The sequence below is a fragment of the Octopus bimaculoides genome, chromosome 1, assembly GCF_001194135.2.
Source record: "Octopus bimaculoides isolate UCB-OBI-ISO-001 chromosome 1, ASM119413v2, whole genome shotgun sequence".
NCBI lineage: Eukaryota > Metazoa > Mollusca > Cephalopoda > Octopoda > Octopodidae > Octopus > Octopus bimaculoides.
The window spans coordinates 128,981,554-128,999,350 of NC_068981.1; the positions used below are offsets into that span (position 1 = coordinate 128,981,554).

The 17,797-nt window shown below is 34.2% G+C and overlaps 1 protein-coding gene across 5 annotated transcripts in view; it reads right to left on the reverse strand.

The window, feature by feature from the left end:
- Positions 1–6,198: 6,198 nt before the first annotated feature.
- LOC106878071 (uncharacterized) overlaps positions 6,199–17,797 on the reverse strand; it is a 30,848-nt gene continuing 19,249 nt past the window's right edge. For all 5 annotated transcript variants that reach the window (XM_014927167.2, XM_014927176.2, XM_014927183.2 and 2 more), the window contains 4 exons: positions 16,573–17,564; positions 14,807–16,412; positions 13,713–13,836; positions 6,199–9,608 (listed from right to left, as the gene is read on the reverse strand). In XM_014927167.2, coding sequence (XP_014782653.1) covers positions 9,036–9,608; positions 13,713–13,836; positions 14,807–16,412; positions 16,573–17,542 — 3,273 coding nt within the window. In that variant the 5' untranslated portion in view covers positions 17,543–17,564 and the 3' untranslated portion in view covers positions 6,199–9,035. The remainder of the gene's footprint in view (positions 9,609–13,712; positions 13,837–14,806; positions 16,413–16,572; positions 17,565–17,797) is intronic.

A 17,797-nucleotide genomic window follows, 5' to 3' on the forward strand; every position in this document is an offset into this window, starting at 1 on the left:
CTTGCGAGCTTACGTATGTCCTCAGCAGTTACAGCCCATGTTTCACTGCCATGTAGCATGGCTGTTCGTACGCATGCGTCATACAGTCTGCCTTTTACTCTGAGTGAGAGTCCCTTTGTCGCCAGCAGGGGTAAGAGCTCTCTAAACTTTGCCCAGGCTATTCTTATTCTAGCAGCTACACTTTCAGCGCACCCACCCCCACTACTAACTTGGTCGCCCAGATAGCGGAAGCTATCGACTACCTCTAGTTTTTCACCCTGGAATGGGTGACAGCATAAAGGTCAGCTCCTATCCCCATTCCCTACTCGTATTTTTAGAAGACCTCATTAAGGGTAATAGGTGATGTTTTGGGCTTAAGCATACCATCCCATTCAGGATTGTTTTACTGGTATTTTTTGACAATTTCTTTGAACTTCTGTGTTTTAAATCTCAGAGATTATGAAAGTGAAAAAAAAATTCAAAATTTCAATTTTTCTTCCCTCCATTTTTTGCCTTTCTTCTCCCTTTCGGAAAATGCAGCCCAGCCGGCAGTAAATTTTGGCATACATAGACATACTGAATGTAATTGAAAAGTGAGCATACGTTTTTCATGAACTGATAATAAATCATTCAAATTGTACATCATGGTGGAGTAACAAATGTACTGCTCAACATGGTCTCTATCATAAGTGATACATTTGCACAATCTCTTAGAAAAAATGCAAATGTGCACTGTTGTACCCCTTCTTCACAACCATGTACACCCACCTGTACCATCAAATCATTATCTCCAAAAACTATGCTTCATTGAATTGAACAAGTAGAAATTGGAAAGTACCAGATTCTGGCTGTATGATGGAAGAAGACCACTGACCAACCAAATTTACTGAATGCCTGATTTGATGTGTGCGTATGAATATGGATTGTTTTCAAATATTTGTTCAGTCTTTTCCTCCTACTGACTTCTCTAAGAATTTTGAGTCTCACTGTACCACTTGCAGTTCACAATAACCACATTCAAGAACATCGAAGAGAATAATGCCCTTATTATACACCAAAATAACTGCAATGACCTTCTGTACTGATCGCTGGCTCATGAAGTTCTTAGGCTTTGGAGAAAAGATGTGACCCTATCTTAGGGACTATGCCATCATTTCTGGATCATCTGAGTTACAAAGCATACCACTTTGTTTTCATTGGCATGTCCAACAGACTGGAGCAAACATCTGCTCTTCTCTCCTTCAAAAGAGATGTCAACTGCTAGGGTATACTTTGCACAGGTTCCAACACCAAAAGTCTTCAATACTATTTTCTGCAAAGCGTTATGCCCACAGTGCAGTCGTGCATCAAACTCACGAATTGTGACTCCTCTGTCTGCGTGAATCATTTCGTTCACTCACAAGCGATTCATGCCAATCAGTAGACGAAGTTGATGGTCTCCTATTGCGTAGTTTGTCTTTGATGGTAGTTTCCTCTTTTTTAAACTTCACCCATATGTGCACATAGGTCTTTTGGTGTCATCTCCATAAACAACTTGTAACCTTCTGTGGATGTTGGATAGCTTGCACCCTTTCGTCAAGTATTCAATAACGATACATTGTTTTTAATTGAAACTTATTTGCCTGCAATAAAGAACAGGAAAAAATGTTAGAAATAGTACATTTCTAAATCTCTGAGAGAGATTTATTCAGTAGTGATACGTTGAAGTAGTTGTATGCTGTCAACTTAATGTGACAGTCCCATGAAGGGAATAATACTACTGTTGTTTAGACCGAAGAAGCTGCACCGCTTCCTGTTGGCCTTGACACATTTCCTGTGTCCTTATGTTTACAAGTCATGCTACTCCAGACTGATGACGAGCAAAGACTCAGAAACATGTCTCCGGATGCAGGCTTAGCTGGGTGGAGGTGCTTGTCTCCCCCTTGTAAACATAAGGACACAGGAAATGTGTCAAGGGCAACAGGAAGCAGTGCAGCTTCCTAGGTCTAAACAACAGTAGTATTATTCCCTTCATGGGAGTCACATTAAGGAAGAAATGTTGTTATAACTGAAGAGTTATTCTAACTCAAACAACCTACATCAGTTAATGAAAAAGTTGTGTGTGTGTACCCTTGTCTTGACATTGTGTGATGGCTGTAAATGAGCACCAGTTTCACACAAGGGTTGGCTGAAAAGTTCATAGGCTGACCAAGATACTCTCATGGAATGTAACCAAATGAGATTTATTTTCCAACATAGTCCCTCTTGCAATCCACACACTTCTTCCATCTGTGTTGCAATGCTTGGATCTCGTACATGAAGAAGCTTTCATCTTGTTGGTCAAAGATGTCATCAGAGACAGATATGACATCGTCATCATCACGATACTGATTCCCAGCCAAGTGCATTTTCATGTTGGGAAACATGATAGCCAAATGGGGCCAATCAGGAGAATAGAGACAGTGATCAACCAGTTCAATGCCAGTCACACACTACAGCTATTGAAAGTTGTGTGCTGGAGCATCGTCCTGATAAAACAAAACCTCTTTTATCAGTTTTCTTGAGTGTTTGATCTTGATAGCATTTTGTAACTGTCTCAGCAAGTTGGCATAGTACTCTTCATTGATAATATGGCCCTTTTAAAAATAGTACATAAACACAATGCCTTTTGCATCCCAAAAACTGAGGCCATTGCCTTCCCTGCAGATGAAACAACTTTGGCCTTCTTTGCAGCAGGTGAGGAGGGGTATTTCCACTGCATGCATTGTCTCTAGCTCAAAGTGATGCAACACTCATCCAGGGTTAGGAAACATTCAAGGAAACCAGCTGGATCTGCCTAAAACAATGTTAGATTTTCCCATGATGTAATCAGGCTGGGCACCCAGTGAGTAGAACCTTCGTCTTGCCAAGTTCATTGTGCAGAATATTCTCAACTCTCTCAAGAAATATGCTAATTGCATTGGCTATTTGATTTATAGTCAATCATCTGTCATCCATCACTATTTGGTGAACATGATCAATGATTACCTTGGTGGTGGCAGTTGTAGGACATCTAGACCTTGGGTCATTTTCAAAACTCTCCTGGTTGATAATGCTGAACATCATCCCCTAATGTAGCAACCATGTCAGCATGAATGTCCTTGGTAGGTAAACCTTTTTTCTGTAGGTGCTTGCTTACAACACAATGCCAAATTTTGTGGATTTTCAAGAGAAGTTACTACTAATTACATTTGAATTCTTTGAACTCTCAGATGTTTACCAGGAAAGAAACAATGAAGTTATTAATAAGAAAAGCTGAAATTAATGCATGCAAGATTTTACAGCTCTAGCATCACTCCTTCATAGTCAACCTATACACTTTTCTGCCTACACTCATAAAAGTAATATTTTTTTCCAGTCTGTGTAAAATGTCTGGCCATGGGCAAATATTACTTTGTTTAAAAATGGATGAGGGCTGGTAACAAGAATAGCATCCAGCTATAGAAAATCTGCCTCAACAAATTCTATCTCACCCATGCAAGCATGGAAAAGTGGGCATTGAATAACATTTCCTAACTATGATGATGTCTCCTGGGGCTAAATTACAGCAACATTCGTCCTAAACCAGGACTGCCATGTTATGTTGGCAAACAATCTTTACAACCAAGTACTGTTGCTGAATATCTCACGTTGCGAGATTTAAAAATAGTAATTTTCTAATTTATAGATCAGTGACTAGTTGTCATTTTGAAAACTATTTCGAACAGGAATTTGGCAGCACCACCTCTAGCCAAACAATTATTGTGCTGATGAAGGGAAACAACCCAGAAATTGCAATACACAGATATTGTTTTGAGCTGTTAGATTCCCTTGTTCAAAAATATAAGGACACAGATCGTGTTGTATAGCCAGCTGGAGACGATGTCTCCTGGGGCTAAATAACAGCAACATTCATCCTAAACCAAGACTGCCATGTTATGCGGGCAAACAATCTTTATTATAAATATATGTTTGCTGTTCCTATTCCTGAAATTTAAAAAAAAATGAAAGTATAATTACAAATTCACATAAAATATACTCATACACATAAAAAGCAAAAAAAGAACTGAAGCTGTAAACATTATAATTTTAGTCAGTTTCTGATTAAAAGAAAATTTTCATTTACCAATTTATTAAGGTTCTGAATCTCTGAGGTTCAAAAGCATAAAACTATTCAAGTTCTAGTTTTTAAAAATAGCAAAATTATAAAAGTGGGGATGATAAAAATAAATGTTAGAAATTAAAATATACATACAAAAATGAAAATACTGGTGCTATGGGCAAAAAGTTAAGAAAATCTGAAATATTGAAGTTTCCCTCTCCACAATTCTAAATTGATATTTAAAGCAGAAATGTGGAAAAAAAAAGTTAAGAGAGTTACAAGGGAGATGCTTATTCTAAAACTGTACCCTTAAATTTGATTAAGATTAACCCTTTAGTAACCCAGTCATAGCCATCCCAAATATTCCACCTGTTTTTATGTTCAAATTGGCCTGATCCAGCCTCTCACACATACCCTACAATGGTTTTCTAAAATAAAATGAGCAAACACATCAAGTCTTGAATCTATGAGATAATGCAGGATTAATTCAAAATGTAAATAAATAAGCATTACATTTAAAAGAATCTGAATGACTGAGTGAGGAAAATGAGAGCAAGATGTTTGAAACACTAAGCTCCAGAAATTAAATTTCTTAGTTCAAGCTTCATCTGGAGATGTCTTATTCCAAATATAGAATTAAGACATGGAGAATAAACTTTACATTGAATACAATTTAAGAAATATGAATTTATATATGGGAAAGTTGAAATATTTGGAAATTATTTCAAAGCATGCCAACATACCTCTCTAAATCTACATTGATGCTTTACAATTGCCTATTTAAGCTACAAATATACAATCAGCAATAACTTTCCTATATTTCATTCAAATTCAGTGTATCTAGAACATTATTATCCAATATGCCTTCCTTTTGAGTAAGGTATGATTTGAGAGTGATTCCATTGATATTTCTAGCAGATCAATCAACTGCATAGCAATTTCCTTATTAGCTCATATAAATATCAAAACATTGTACTTGGAGGAGGAACCTGCTCTACCTGCTAGAAAAAAGAAGTCACATTTGATATGGTCCAATGAAACAAGGAATGGTTATACTAAGAAAGCCTTCATTAATGACTTGAACCGAAAGAACAATCTCTAACTACTTAGCTTTTGTTCCTTCAAATTATTGGAAGCCTACAGAGGACACTATATGGATTTCAAGCCTAATTTTTAAAGATTAAAATGTAAAACATCAGCTTTATAAAACTAAGATGTTCACATAACATGCAGAAACAAGTAGACATCGAGAAAAGCTACGAGTACTATCATGTTTTACAGGAATTATTTCCCTTGATAAAGACGACAACTTAGATCCCTGTATTGTACACTTAAAATTGTTATCAGTTCTGATTTTTGTTTTACTTTCAGCATTTTTTGATATTAAACAGTATACAACCCACTATTTGTTGAGGGTCACTGTACAACACTGTCCCACTGTTTCTTCTCCAAGCAGACTAAAGCTTCATGCCACCACTAGCTACTCTCTCTAAATATCTCATTCCTTCCTTGAGCTGGAAGTTTCACAAACTCCTTATATTTTCCCTGTAACATCAAACACTTCAACAAACATCAAATCCCCTATAAATTTGGCACACCTTAAATTCCAAACTAAAATCACCAACCTTCAATGCCTAAGCAGTTGTAATCACTGCTCTCACACACATTACAATAGACAGACTTCTTCTAACAAAGTATACACATTTCACAGTTTGACTATTTCCTACATGTGGTTAAGAAGTATGGGCTATAATCAGACAGTACCATGTTCAATCCCACTCTATGGCAAGTTTCTTCTATTTGAGTCAAACTAAGTCCTTGGAGTCATATTGCATGGGTGGGCTAAAAACATGCCAATTGGCCTTTATCAGAGTCCACTCTAGTGCAAACATTCAAGCCAAAAATAACTTTCATGTCTTTCTCATTCCACATCACCAATTTCAAAGACCAGGAAAAAATAAAAACAAAAAACATTGGTACTACTCTTCTGCCTGAATAATAAAAAAAAGCATTTCAAGAATATCACAAAGAATTTACATAAACAGAAAACTTGATTATTTATTCCATATTGAATAAATACTTTTGACTTGATATTAGAAATCATGAAATCAAGGCACTACTGATACTTTCAAATATCTTTATTAAAAAAAAGAACCGATCAAAGAATTGAATTTGCCAGTTTGCAAAATATTGGCAAAATGCTTCTAACATTTTCAAATGTTTACCTGGAGAATTTTGTTATTTTTTTTTTGTTTTTTTCTTCTTCTTTTTTAACCAAAACACAAATGTTTCTAATTTCAGTTTTCTAATATATAAGACACCAGTGACTATACAATCAACCATAATGCATAACTAAAATCATTAACGAGAACTAAAAGGAACAGTTCATTGCCTCAATTAAACAAAAACTAAGCTGGTTTCTTCAGGCCAAATCTCTGCTATAGATATTACAGTGATTCATAATCAACATACAAATTTGAAATCAGTAGTAAACATCTGCAAGCAAAGTGGTAAGCATTACCAAAGAAAAAATTATCATATAATCACAATGTCATCAAGTAGAATACTACATTAATTTGGCATATTCTACAAACAAAAAAAAAAAAATTATTTAATCATTTCACAAGGATAAATCTCCTTCCAATTAATAATGACAATGGTATGAAAAAAGTCAAGACAATAAGAAGCTTTCAATGTTTTAAGCAGCACAAATTTTCTGTTGTCTTAAAACTTTATACAAAATATTACTAATAGCAACCATAATGTGGTTACACTAGAGGAAGCCCTCAACCACACCCAATCATTATAGGAATTATTTAAAAAGTGGGTGTAGGAAGAGGGACATATTAAAGAGAAAACAAAATTAACAAAATGTTGAACAACTGGACTAGAAATAGAATAGATTACAAATGTTTTGAGATTATTTTTGATGTGAGTGTAAAAAAATTCAATTAAAGCAAATGATAAGGAATGGGAGAAGTATATTAAAAACTACGATTTCCATTATTTAGTGGAGTAGCCAATTTATGCTTCGTAAGTCCAAACTTACTTCCCAACAATAAAAAAATTTTTTTTATCATACAGCCAAAATCAATGCCTATTATAAAAAGGGAACAATTTTTTAACACTGTATCTTAAAGGAAAAAGAAGTTCACTCAAAATTCAACAAAGATATTTTAATCAGTTTACAGATAGAAAAACAAAATGGATAATATCTGAATAAATACATGCCCCTTGCACTACTGTGTTTTCTGTATTTTATATTTTTTTATGAGTAAAAAACACTCCGAAAAGATTTAAGATGGTAGCACAAAGGGTGTCGTCTGACATCTGTGATCAACTTGCTATAGTAAATCATCTCCAAAATTCTAAAGATAAAAAGACTACTAGATACATAAGGAACAAACTAACTAGTCAATAGTATAATAGAAATCTCTAAATACCAACAAGTGAAGCCAACTCTACAACAAGTAGCTCACATTCAATGTCAGTGCCAAGAGACATTTTATAAACAAAAATTCCTCTAATTGTACATCCTAGAAAAGTAGTTTTATAACAGAAATTGTATCCAGATGTCAGCTTTCCGAAATATTTAGCCTTCAGTAAAAAAAAAATTAAAAGAAACTGCTTTAAATGTACATTTTCAGAACAAACATTTAAGCAATTTATTCCAATCAATTTTATCAAACAGGCTTTATAATTCTATAATTATAAAATAAAACTAGATTCTGTTAATAATTTCTCAAAGCGGAATTAATAACAAAAATTGCCCAGCTTCTTTTTCTGATGTCTGCTTTGTTTCTTAAGGATACTATTAACTGTCAATGGCAATACTAGGCAGTATCATAGGGTAAAGTCCTTCATTAATGATAGTATACTAGACCAGTTTTAGTTGGAATTATTGAGTGAATTCAATTATATCACTGATACACTGTTTTATCTTACAGAACAGAAATATGATCATTATATCAAAATAAATGAGGATAAGGGTACATATTTCAAATGTGCCAAAAATGAATACCTGAAGTTAAATGAAGAAGCAGTAAACCCAAACCACTTATCAAAACAGGTAAAAACAGCAAAGAAACTAAGAAAATATATTGCCAGCTCAAAACCGAGATAATGTTAAATTGATGGATAAAATATTTTAGAGTTTGGAATGGAAATACAATCAATACATTGTCTTTCGTATTTTAGAAAATAAATTTTAGTAAAATAGGGAAAGAGGAAAGCAGAAAATTTAAATGAGCTATCGCATAGAAAATAGTATGTAATAATTTGTCTAATATAAAAAGAAGCATGAAATTGGCAACTCTTATCAACCAAATATTTGTGATCTGTGAGGCAAAAATGTGACCAATCAGAAAAGCAACATTAGCAAACCTTCACTTAGTCTGCATTTGATAAAGAAGTCCATCAAATTAGCAGATGATACTAAATCCATCATCTGTATAGTGAAGTCATTCGTGTGTGTGTGTGTGTGTGTGTGTGTGTGTGTGTGTGTGTGTGTGTGTGTGTATATATATATATATATATATATATAAGAGAAAGGGTTGCTTGCACAAATACTACGGTTGAAAAACATTTTAAAATATCCCAATATCCATAAGGTTGCAAAATATAAAAAAATGAGCATCACATCTTTTTGTCATTAAATAGAAAAACAATTTTAGATTGTTCTTCAAAAAGTAGGAAGAGGGAGTGGGGGGAATAATGGAATAGTTAGTGATTTGAGTTTAAAACTAATTGCAAAGCCTTATTGTTACTATACAAAGAAAGTTAGATAAGTATATGATATACATTTTTATATAAAATTTTTAAAACCATTTTTTTTACTTTTTGAAGTGGAAATATGAATAGCAAAGTGGTGGATTAAAAATGATGACTTAATGGCAGATAGTTATATACTTAGATTAGAGTAGGAGATTGGTGGAAAGAGTCAGAAAACTAAAACACACTAATTCACACTGACATCCATAGTAAAATCTTTCTTTCCTTGCAAATTAGATATTTCTGAGGTTTTGGTTGTGGAGGAATTGTCGCTGAAAGATGTCTCCATTGAACCAGGTAATTCCACTTTGGGCACCAAAACATATTTGCCATGCCCAGTGTTGTGCACTTTGAGGAAATAACTTATTTCTTCTGGAGAAAGTTTTTTAGAGATGCACAGGTAATTCTTGCCTTCATGTTGCCTGACATCCATTTTCAGATGTAAGTTGAAAGCAATATTTGTGACTACTTTCCTTTCAAGTGAGGTGATGCCAGGACCAAAAATGAGATCATCCAGAGTGTCCTTTTCCACATACTCATTCATTAACTGTTCCATGTATTTGACAGCAAATTTGTTCAAACCATCACTATCAGCATTTTTCTCACGTTCTTTCCCATCTTTGTTATCAGGCAGATTTTCAAAAATAGGCAACCCTCCAAGAAGGTCAATATTTCCAGAACATTTGTTTTCCAACACTTTTCCTTGTTCAACAATCTGTTCATAGGGAATCCAGCGACTTGAGTCATCTCTCCTCACAATCTGAAAATAATATAAAAATATTCAAAATTTAAGTATTTTCTATTTTCAAGACAGTGCTATTGCTTGGTCTTAGTTGTAAATGGTGAAATTAGATGAAGGACTGACACTGATAAACAAATCTATTTCCATACTGATATTAGAATCTTTTTGATGAGAGGGTATCAAATAATAAACAAAGCATTAAGAAAATTCATTAGTAATAAACACACATCAATAATGCCTACATATTACACAATCATCATCATCGTTTAACGTCCATTTTCCATGCTGGCATAGGTTGGACGGTTTGATTAAGGTCTGGAGAGCCAGTGGCTACACCAGACACCAATCTGATCTGGCAATGTTTCTACAGCTGGATGCCCTTCCTAACGCCAACCACTCCAAGAGTGTAGTGGGTGCTTTTTACGTGCCACCGGCATAGGAGCCAGTCAGGCGAGCCTGGCATCGATCATGTTCGGATAGTGCTTTTTACGTTCCACCGGCACAGGAGCCAGTCTGTGGGTACTGGCATCAGCCACATTCAGTTCATGCTTTTTATGTGCCACCGGCATGAGAACCAGCCAGGCAAACCTGGCATTGACCATGTTCAGATGGTGCTTTTTATGTGCCACTGGCACAGGAGCCAGTCAGGAGGAACTGGCCACAGCTATGATATTGGTTTTACTTGACTCAACAGGTCTTCTCAAGCATATCATATTGCCCGATGCATCAGAGGTATTCTTAACAAGGCCAGACGGAAATATAAATGAAGTTATATATGCCAATAAAAAACCTTTACTAATAACTGTAAGCATCAACATGATTGAGTTTGCTTTGATGCCAGTAGTTTAGGTTCAACCACACTGTGTGGTACCTCAAGTGTCTTCTAAAATGACCTAGACCTGTTCAATGCCACGAGTTGAATTTGACAGATGGCTTCTATATCGAAGTCCACCATGCATATATATGTATGCATGCATGCATCTGCCTGCCTTTGTACTGACATCACTTTAGCAGTGTTGAAATTTATGTCTGTTGGACATAAATTTCAACACTGCTAAAGTTGATGCTTACACTTATTAGTAAAGGTTTTTTATTGGCATATATAACTTCATTTATATTTCTGTCTGGCCTTGTTAAGAATACTTCTGATGCATTGGGTGATATGATATGCTTGTGAAGACCTCTTGAGTCAAGTAAAACCAATATCATAGTTGTGGCCAGTTCCCACTGACTGGCTCCTGTGCCAGTGGCACATAAAAAGCACCATCTGAACATGGTCAACACCAAGTCTGCCTAGCTGGTTCCTGTGCCGGTGGCACGTAAAATGCACCAACTGAATGTGGCCAATGCCAGTACCCACAGACTGGTTCCCAAAAACCACACAGTTGGAAAGCAAACTTCTTCACCATGCAATAAAATGACGTTTTAATGAGATGTAAGTATAATTTGCTTCGACCAAATTTAAAAGCACTACAATATTTCTATAATAAAATCTAAACTTTTACATGATCAGTTGTCAAGAAAGGAAAGAGTGTAATTCAACTGCATAAGCTAATGTAGTTATTTTGATTGACCGTGAAAAAAATGACGCAAGTTGAGTCTGATAAACTTTGAACTCAAAAGACAAAATGAAATACAATAGTTGAGGACTACTTTTTCATCCAAGTACCTGTAAATTATTAGAATATCTTAAATTAGAGATATCCAATATAACATTACTTCATTATAGTGTTATTTAATACATAAAACTATTCAGTCAATATTTATACACTGTATCTATTATGCTAATGTTGAGTGATATTACATGATATGCATACCTGTACATGTTTAACCCCTTTGCTACCATATTCCTGTTGAAATATGCTGTCTTTGTTTCAATTATTTTTGTAAACAATGAAAAATTTAATAAAATAACTATGTCCTTATTCACTTTTGTTTGGAACATAAATTAACTTGAAATTTTGATGTAAGATTTTAATTTACATCACTTTAGATAAGGAAGTTTGTATCATAAAACCAGAGACAGTCTGAGGCAGGTTGGTACCAAATAGCTTGACTACCAATTCAATGTGCCTCAAGGATAATGCAAAGAAACCACAATGATCAGTTATATCAGTTATAAAAGGAAGAAGCTTTGAACCAACAAAGACTGACAGCTCTAATAATCAGCTAACACAAAAATTGAGTTTAATGATAATGATGAAGATGTAAATACAGTTTACCTCAAAAGTGCTAATACAGTGTCAAAATTCTTTGCATTATGTGGCACCAATGCAATCACCAAATTATTCTACAATTCAAGATTATTCAGTTGAACATTTAAAGTGTTCCACTGAAAAAATTAGCTAAACCTAAAGAAAGATTTATCTCAGGGAGGTCAAAAGTTTTGATCTAAAGCAAAAATAAAGAGAATCAGTTAATAGTTTCCTGCTATGATTCAACACACATGCTTCTTCTAAATCCTCTACAAAGATGATCCAGAAGCAAAGCTTATAAAATTTTAAGTAAGGCTTTGCTTAGAAACTTACTTGAAAAGAAACCTTACTAGAAGTGTCTAAAACTGATCATCTTGATTGACTACATCACAACAAAGATAACTAAGATGGAAAAATTCTAAGACAGTGGTGACTATTATTTTTTTTTTGTTAGAGTATGATTGATTCCATTAATAAATATATTCTATAAATGGAATCAATCATGCCCAGACAAAAAATAACAATTCACAATTGTTCTAAGAATTTTGTTGACTTCAAACCAGGTTAACTCTGTTGTGTTAGCAGTCAGGGTAATACAACAAAGTTCTACTACAAAAGTATCAGACAAGTTTCTATTCAAATCTCTAAGCATATTAAAACTGCATCAGTTGTGGACCATTGCACTTTTCTAAGTTTTGTCCTGCATACAGGAATAAATGCTTTAAACACACTAAACTGGACCTTTTCAATAAAATCTGCTGGTCAAAATTATAGTATTCTACCAAGTTGGTCCACAACGTTAAGAGTCTAAAGAGGGAGTAACTTTCAATATTAATTGTGCAATAATTCACATCAGGTTAATTGTAAAATGGACAACTCTTGATAAGCATTCATGATCTTATGATGGGTCAAAACTAAATTTGGCACTACAACAATATTGGTTCACTTTGTAAATATGCAAAAGATAGAGAGAACCTGAAGTTCTATTGTAATTATCAGCCTTCAAAATTTTGGAATAATCAATGCAGATATTCTGAAAGTTATGTCCTATTATTATGAGTATTTAGCACCAATAAAACACTAAAATTTTACTATCAGATACAGTTACAAATACAATTTATTCAACTTAGGCCACAGCCGTGAAACTAGTAAAAGAGTTATGCACAACATTAAGGTATTAATAGTGTATCGCTAATTGTAATGAGTGCAGGAAAGACAGCGCTGATTACAAAGAACATTAAATAAAGCTTTTCAGGTAAGTTTCTTTAGCATTATGATTTTGATTGCTTGCTGTTTTTTATGTATACTAATTTTTTATTTCTTTTATTTGCTGTTTGCAATATATATCTCTAAAAGAATTTAAATGAAAAAATAGTTTTCTGAAGCTAACAATTTTATTTTACAGCTTAATTAGCACTCATTCTATTTATTACTGAAGATAAAATTGAAGTATTGAAAAATGCTTATCTATGAAGAGAATATTAGGTTGCAAGGGAAAATAATTTATAAATAAATATGAAATTGTATAAAGTAATTTATTCAATGTTCATTATTAATGAACATTCATGACTATAGCTGATGCATTTAACCTGAAATTTTTCAACACTAGATTGCAACTTCCACATTTTTAACATTCAAATATAAGTGTGGTCATTAAAAATATATTTTTCATTTGTATCATATCAATACAGTTGTGTAGGTTAAGTTATGTCATTCACAATGCCTTCTTATAACATTTTTTTAAAAAATTTTCAACTCTTGCCATGAGACCAACCTACAGTAAAAAAGACTTGGGGGAGGGGGGAAAAATCTTGCTAGGAACTTGTAGAAGCATATCTAAAGAACTAGTCTTCAGTTATGCAATAATGCTTATAGTGAAAATTATTAAATGTATGGTAAAAAGAAAGGATAACTAAGACATTCTTACTCTGATAACATCTTGAGTTTGATAGAGTTTCATCAAAGCAATTGCAGCAGCAGTGTTACGAGCATTGTTCTTTGAAGATGCTGAGGCCTCAGCTATTAGTTTCTTCTGGATAAGCATCTTACATCTGTTTGAAAAATACATCAATGACACATACATTCAATTATATATTTATTCAAGGTATCTGTTACATTAAAAGAAACAGTTGTTCCCAGATTAAGAAACTATAGCAGAAAATTGTATATTCAAATCCTGCTACATCTGTTAGCGTTGTAACTAGCAGGTTGTTCTACCATTTCAAATTCCAACCCTTACACCAGCACAGGAAAATGGATACAAGAATCTGATATTACAAGAAATGAAAACTGATTAATGTTATTTAAAATGAATCTATCAAAAGATCTGAGCAGTGACAGAACCATAGCCTTTATAATTAGTGCACCGTAATCACCAAAACTGGAAATTATACTGATTTTGCAAGTAGTATAAAACCAGTATTTGACTAACAAATATTAAAGATATATTCATTATTACTTTAATATCTCTATTGGTATAACTTGTCAATAAACAACATTCTCATCTAAGCCTTCTTTTAGTCAAGATCACTTACATTCACTGTTGCTTTAGAAATTCTATTGAGTATATTCTCAACAGAATTTTATTCACATTTTAAGCTGTTAAAATGATATTTTTTCTTTACTCTGCCTGATACATAAAAGAAATTGTACTGTTTAAGCTCTTCTCAAAGTGCAACACAAGTTCAAAAACTGAAACAGATACAGTTAATCAGCTATATTAAAATAACACTACACCAACATGTTTTGCAAGATAAGATTTGTTAGAAGCTTTTACAAACTTCAAGTATTGTGCATTAATGATTATCACCTAATTCTGAAACAAAAAAAATTCACCATATTCTAAGCATGCAATCAAATCCTTGAAGTGTGTTTTAAATTTGTTAAGGTAATCAATTGTAAAGTAATACAATTAATTTGCTTAGTTGAGCTAACATCTTTATTTTGAAAAAAACTTTTAAAAATCTGTCATTGAGTATTTTTAACTTGTTTAGCAATAGATAAAAATAGAAAACTACTTACTTGAAAACATCTCCTTGTGGTTCTATTTCCCATTCCATTAACATGCCACACATTGTAGAACTATTGTTGAGAATACAGAAAGCATGTCGCTGCCGATCATATTTCCAGTCTTCATGTTCCATAATTACTAAATCCTCAATAGATTTGGAATTTTCTGGACTTTGAATTCTGAGCCTGCGAAGTCTTGGCAAATTAGATTCACCATATTTTCCAAATCCCTTCACAACTATGTCAATTACCATTGGATCAAGTTTATCTTTCATGGTGAGATTATGATGCTCACTGATCAGATAGTTGGGTGTACTGGTACTAAGAACCTCCCATGCATTTGTATAGGCACCAATTTGGGCATCCTTTCTGGTGTCACCTTCACCCTTTGCTATTAGAAGATTGTCCAAATAGAGTTCACAAGCTAGCGTCCGTTTCTGCATGTCACCTTCAACTTTACGATAAAGGCAAGTTGGTGACAAACAACACTGGACAGCCATTGTATCAACAGCATTAACTGTATTTGCTCTATGTGCTGACTCTTTGATTAATTTAATTAATGCTTCCAGCTTAGATGATAAATCAGTGAAAGTGGCTGTTTCTCCAGTTGTTTTTGGAGATTTCACCTCAGTACTAGATATGTTGAAACCAGAATGTTCCACAGGCTGTTTTTTATTGCCCTTCATTACAACTTCAAGAGTATTCTTTTTTATGAATTCAATAGCTTGTTTATAGGCTTCATGTTTAGCATCCTTCTTCTTACAACCCATACCTCGTCCAACCACCACATTTCCAATGGTCACTGTGCCATAAAATACAGCTTTGCCATTAGCTAATCTGGAATCTGATGGAGTGTAAGTATGTTCTAAAGTGCAATGTGAAGCAGAGAAGGCTTGGATGAAGGCAGAAATTTCATTGTCAGGTTGAGGATTGGTAGCTTTGAGCTGTGCAATTAACTGTTGGAAACCCACTTGTTTTTCATTGCCATGAAATGTTTTTTCTGGAGCACAACTCAGACCTTTTTCTTTACAAATATCTACCACTTTTTCCCAGGAAGGTTCAGTTTTATTCTTAGTAAGAGAATTAGTCAGTTCTGCTCTCATTTTTTCTGGACCTGGATCTTTCTGTTTTACAATGGACGCAACAGACTGCTTTGTCAGAACCTCAACAGCCTTTTTATAAACTTCATGTTTTAACTCTTTTTTACTAGCAGCTACAGCTCTAGCCATGAATTTACCTTCAACTGTTAGTTTGGCAGTGTACATAGATCGGCCACCAATGCGCACCAACTCTTCAACATCATAAGAATGATCTAATTTAAGTTTGCAGCTAGTCAAAGCATTTTCAATTGTTTGAATAGCATTGCATTTTGGGTAATCACGCTTGAGCCAGAGGGTAAAGTATTTTATTTTTTCAGATATTGTCATTTTTGACGTATCGGCAGGTAAATTAACTCCTTGCAAAGGGGAAGCTTTTGCATTTTTTCCTTTGACTCCTTGAGATAATCCTTTTGCAGCAGCCTGGAGATTTCGTAGACCAGCTTTCAATGAACCTCGATCACCAAAATTTGCCAAACCTCCACGCTGTAGTTTTCCTCGTGAACCAACACCTCTCTTTGCTAAAAGAAATTTAAAATACTTAAATCATAAATAAAATCAATTTTTCACACACAAACAAAGAGGAATTTATTATGTAAATTAAATTTGAAAATTTTACAAAAATGTCAACTGGATAAAGTTACATAATGATGATGTATATATTTAAATATAGTAACTTACCATCAATACCAGCTCCTCTGCCAGACTTCCCTTTATATTGATTCCCTTGTCTGAAGGTATCAGATGTATCAAGTAAGAAACTTAGATCAATGTCGCTGTAACCTTGAACAGTTCGGATAGCATCTCTGATGCGGTTAATTTCAGATCCAACACCACCACCACCTCTTCCTGCACCACGTCGGCCTCTTCCATAAGGACTAGACCCAGCACTGCCAAATGTCAAAGAGTTCTCATCAGTAAGCCATTGGCCCCAAATTGGTTGGTTTCCAATACGTCCACCACGGTTGGAGGCAGAACCACGTTGCCCTCGGCCACCAAATTTACCGCCACGCTGTTTTTGATCATACTGATAAGCTTGATCACCAACATAATAATCATCAATTGTTCCTTGGTTATCAAAATAACCAGTGGCAAATTCACCAAAGTCTGATTCATCAACATATTGTTCAGCAGAGTAATCCCAGCAATACTCGTTACCCTGATATCCTGCTTGATATCCAAAGTTTTTCATACCCTTTTGTGGAGATTTCCCCTGCCAATGGCTGTTGCTGTTACTATTATTATATGGTGCCACTGATCCCCAATTTGAAGTAGCACTTTTCCTCTTTGAGTCATTCCAGTTTGTATTGTATTGACCAGATTGATTGGAATACATTGCATCGACACTACCGTATTGATCTCCTTGACTACCATATGACTGATTCAATTTAATCATTTTGTTACTTTTTTTCTCTTCTCCTGGGCTAGCTGACTGCCACTGACGTTTGTAACCACTAACATTGCTAGATAATCCAGCTCCATAGCTAGTAGAAAAGTTGTTGCTGTTACTGCTGCTGTTGATAAGATTGCTGCTTCCCATACCATCCCAGGCTGTTGCTCCAGAATTCCAGTGATTGCCATAATTTGAATTGTAATCAAAGCCTGACATTTCTTTGCCACCTGACCATTGACTGACTCCACCTCGATTCATATTTAAAATCTGGTGCAGTCACCTGCAAATAGAAAAACAAGCAAACATAAAATTTAAATATAACCCAAGGAGAATTCTATTTCATCAACTTTTATATATGTATTGTGTAAACTAGTAAAGTTTAATGATTGCATGTGCTTTGTAGAAAATTGTCAGAAAATAAAAATAATTTGTAAAACAAACATTTTGATTTAAATAACTGTTGCCAATAATGTACAATTAAGTTATTTCCAAATGTACTATATATATATATAT